At 43.0% G+C, this 4,320-nt stretch overlaps 1 protein-coding gene across 1 annotated transcript; it reads left to right on the top strand.

Annotated features, from left to right (window-relative positions):
• Positions 1 to 22: 22 nt before the first annotated feature.
• LOC104621266 (N-alpha-acetyltransferase 20-like) lies at positions 23 to 4,104 on the top strand (the record flags this gene model as incomplete). The annotated part of the gene is given in 5 exon segments (XM_010287698.1): positions 23 to 107; positions 1,354 to 1,398; positions 1,401 to 1,485; positions 2,475 to 2,617; positions 4,023 to 4,104. Coding segments are annotated over 5 exon segments (440 nt in total), but the record flags the coding sequence as incomplete, so codon positions are not given.
• Between the last annotated feature and the right edge of the window lie 216 nt (positions 4,105 to 4,320).

Here is a 4,320-nt window from a genome sequence, read left to right as displayed (position 1 = left end):
TCGCTCCTTAGCCCCGCGCCGCCGTACGGGCTACCCTTCTGTCTGCGGCTCCTGGCCCGCGTATGTCATTGTCGCCGAGGCGCCCGGCGGGGAGCTAATGGGGTACAGCGAACCTGGTGCGGCGCCGCGTTTTCCGGCGTTGTGCCTCGCTGCGTTACCTGCTGGGGACTATAACGCAGGTGCTTTTCTTACTCCTTGCTTTTTCCAAATACCCAGCAGGGACGAGGAACATTATGTAGCATCTTCCTGTTTCATAAATGGCTACGGTTATTATGTAGGACCCGTAGCAGTTCTCTTTGGGTTGATGCTCTTAACGCGGCTGGGAGCCTTGGCTATGACAGCATCCGCTCCGGTTCCATACAGGTGAACGTGCGCGTACGAGCCCTTCTGTGATCCCGGAATTAAGTAAATCCCAGCACTCAGCTCTGGTCTCGCACACTGTTGGTCATCAGTACGTAAAAACGCTGGGCTTCGGTTTTGCATTTCCCTTTAAGGGAAAGGTCTGGGTCTCGAAGTCATTTGCTTATTGCTTGTGGAATAGACCTGTTTTTCATAAATCATTCCAAATAGAGCTGTTGGTTTGTTTATTTCTTCCAGGTTTTTTCCCTCTTTTTGAGAGAGGGGGGCAGGAGGGTATGAGGCACAGAATAAGGGTCTTTGCAGGGACCCAGGAAATAAAAGTATGTAACATAGCAAATTTTAAAGCATTTGCTGTATGGAAGGGTTCTCCTTACCCACCACATCAGTTGCTTCTTAAAAGAGTTTATAAGAGTACTCTGCGGAAGCGTGAATATTCGTTAGCAAAGTAACACTGGTTTGGCTCTGTGTAGAAAGGAGAGGAGCTACAAAGAAGCCCCCCAAAACAACACACACCCCCTTTTTTGTTTCCTCTTAAACATACCATGTTTACAGGGCTTTAGTTTTCTATTGGCAGACTGTCACCAAAAGTCTCCAATAGTTGCTGGGATGGTGAGTTAGTTTTGGGCTTCTACTCCTCCGTTCATCTGTTATTTTAGTCAGATCCTGAATTCCACTTAGTTAAAGACTCACGAGAATTGCTTAAAATTTGCATTAGGAAGTCATACCTCAAACAATGAATTTGCAAAAAATACATATTTATTTTTGTGCACTAGTCAAGAAACTACTGTAATACTTGAGCAAAATAACATTTTTAAGTCATTTTGGTTGCTGAATTAGAGAGTGATAATGTGGACATCCCTGTTTGAGCCTTCACCACAAACATGCATTGGAATGTTTGTTTATCCGCTGCTTGGTTCTTCTGTAAAGATGTATAGCTGTGGGTGGTGCTTTACACCAAGGTTGCTGCTCTGCTGGTGCTCTGTATGTTCGCAGTAACGGGTAAAGTGGCAGGCTCTGTGGCTAGCGAAGAACGGCATGGATGTTGCTGCTCTCTGTTGCACCGGAATTTCAACAGCTGAGTTTGGCTGCTGAATTGATGGAACTACTGGAAGAAATTTCAGAGAAGTGAGTACTGTGCTTATCTTTATGTTTTAAAGTAAACTTTCTACAGATACCTCTCCATGGGTTAGGTATTTGATTTGCATGAAACAAACCCAGAATTCTGCTTTAAGCAGTGTTCTGATTTGCTGAAATTCCCCATAGAGAGCAAGAATTAGGAATATTGCTTGGCAGTTTAAAATCTCAGGGTGTCTCTGAAACTTTTTCTGAATACTTGCCAGAATAAGTAGGAAGTAGCCTGAATTCCAATGGAGATACTGTGTAAAAGGCCCTTTTCTTGACAGGAAAAGAGCTTTGTGAAATGTCAACACTGTTTCCCATAGGGCCTCCAACATACTTGTCCAGTAATAGTGGGCTTTGTCCAATTCCCTCGGGCACAATCTTGAACAAATTTTTAGCTTCCTTTCCATCTCGTGCTTGGTTACTTGTACCCGCAGAAAATTTAATTCAGTGTCAAATGAACCCACAGGGAAATGTCCCCATGCTGGTAGGGCAACCCCATCGTAGTTGGTAAAATTGGAAAACAGTGCAACATTTTTAAAAACTTGCCTTGTGAGGAGAAGGTCTGTCTCCTGTTAGGCGACTGAATTTTGTGACTGATTCCATCCCCCTACCCCCGTGTACTTTGAAGGTGGCGGTCCCTAAGCCAATCCCATCGAAAATTTGGATTTTTTTTTTTTTAATAATTTCTTATGAATATGAGGCTTGTGTGGCTGTTTAGCTTGTCCTGTTCTTCCTGTTCATAATTCTGAACCCGCTGGCTGGTATAGAAGAACAGTCACGTGACAAAAATAAAATTATATTTGCACTTATCCTGGATTTGCCCCTTGGAAAAGGAGTGCATCCGTTATTATGGTGTGAAAGGCATTTGACTAGCGTAACACATCGTCAGATCTGCTCTTGCTCTGATTACAAGTTACGGGTTATTATTTAGAAGTACATTCACCTGCTATTCCTTACTGTGGTTTTGGGGGTTTTATTTTTTTCAAAGAAAGAGCGGATTTTTTTGTCGATCTCTTTGTGAAAGTGTCAGATCAGGTTGCGGTAAATATGTATCAGCAACTAGGCTATGGCGTGTACCGGACAGTATTAGAGTACCAGTCTGCCAGCAGTGGAGAGCCAGATGAAGATGCTTATGGTAAGTACTTGTTCTGCCTCAGGTTGAATGGAAAGATTCTCATGTTGAGGGTTCCTGAGTTTGTTTGTATGGATTTGGGGTTTTTTTATATGAAACAAGTTCAGATAGTTGTTGACGAATGGGATTCCGTATACTCTTTTAGACAGCTTTTCCTACAGAAGATTACATCAGTTACAAAACTTAATCTTGCAGTTTACACATTTTGTAGCATCTGTGGCAAAATAAACTACAAAATAAGAATAAATTAGTAAGTACAAAGACATTTATCCTGTAGGTAAGATGAGAATAAAAATGCAGTTTCTTTCTAATTTTTTTTTCCAAGGAACACTTGCACCCATTGGCTGAGCCTTTTGCAAATGTTACTGGGGAAAGGAATGGCAGTGCTTTCCTACTTTCTTCCCATAACAGGGACTCAAAACTTTGTTTTTCTCAGATGTCTAGCTACAAATTTACAAGTGTCAGTGGTCAACAGTGGCAGAGAATTCGGTGGCATTTTCAATTTAAAAGGGAAGGAACTTGGAAATTAAAGTATGTTAATTCTGTTAACAAAACTGAAATACCAGCCGCTTCCTCTTTCTAGATCTTCTTTCCTTTAAGTATCCTCCCCAAAGGGTGATGTGGCCGTGCTGCATATCTTTTCTTTTCTTGCACTATTCATTTGATTTGGGGAAGTACTGTGAAATACAGGGGCTACGGAGAGACATTTCCCATTGTTGCGGATGCCTTAGATCATGCGTTTGTTCCTTTAGCCTGCCGTTTCCTTTCCATTCAGTTGAGTTTCATGCAATGTTATATTGCAGTTGATATCATTGCTGCTGAACAATGCTAAGGACATTGAACTATTAGAGCATATCCAGAGGAGGGTGACCGAGATGGTGAAAGGTCTCGAAGGTGTGACTTAACGGGGTGCGGCTGCGGTCACTTGTTTTGCTCAGCTTGGAGAAGAGAAGGCCGAGGGTGACCTCATGGCAGTCTACACCTTCCTCAAGGAGGGCAGCAGAGGGGGAGGTGCCGATCTCCTCTCTCCAGTGACCAGCGACAGGACACGAGGGAACAGACTGAAGCTGTGTCAGGGGAAGTTCAGGTCGGACATTCGGAAGAGGTCCACTGAGAATGTGGTCGATCACTGGAACAGGGTCCCTGGGGAAGTGGTCACGGCCCCAAGCCCCGCCAAGTTCAGGGAGCATCTGGATGATGCTCAGTCATACAGTTTAGTTTTAGGTAGTCCTGTGAGGAGCAGGGAGTTGGATTTGATGATCCTTATGGGTCCCTTCCAGCTTGAGGTGTTCTGTGATTCTAGGAAATCTTCTTGATTAAAAATTATCTTATTGTAACAGAATTCATTTAATATAGCTTTCTGCAATGACTGTCGTCTTATAATAGCATTTTTTTTCTTTTGCCACAGATATGAGAAAAGCTCTTTGCAGAGCTATGGAGAAGAAATCAATTATATTTCTACACTATATGTTGTATACTACAGCTATACAGTAAATGCCTCATCCTGTGAGACCAGAAGACATTGAGTAACCGTAAGCTGTGATTCTCAGGCAACTTGCTAAGAGTGTCAGGTTCCTTCTCCCTCCAGCCCCTGAGAACTTAAAGATGAGAAATCTTAGGCTCAACATTATTCCCCACGAAATACCAAAAAACAGTATTGAGAAGCTTACTAATGCTGCTTCTGTGGGTAATGGCTGCATACTCCT

The sequence above is a fragment of the Phaethon lepturus genome, unplaced genomic scaffold, assembly GCF_000687285.1.
Source record: "Phaethon lepturus isolate BGI_N335 unplaced genomic scaffold, ASM68728v1 scaffold15995, whole genome shotgun sequence".
NCBI lineage: Eukaryota > Metazoa > Chordata > Aves > Phaethontiformes > Phaethontidae > Phaethon > Phaethon lepturus.
The sequence above is the reverse complement of the archived record's forward strand: the minus strand, read 5'-3'. Positions and strand labels throughout refer to the sequence as shown.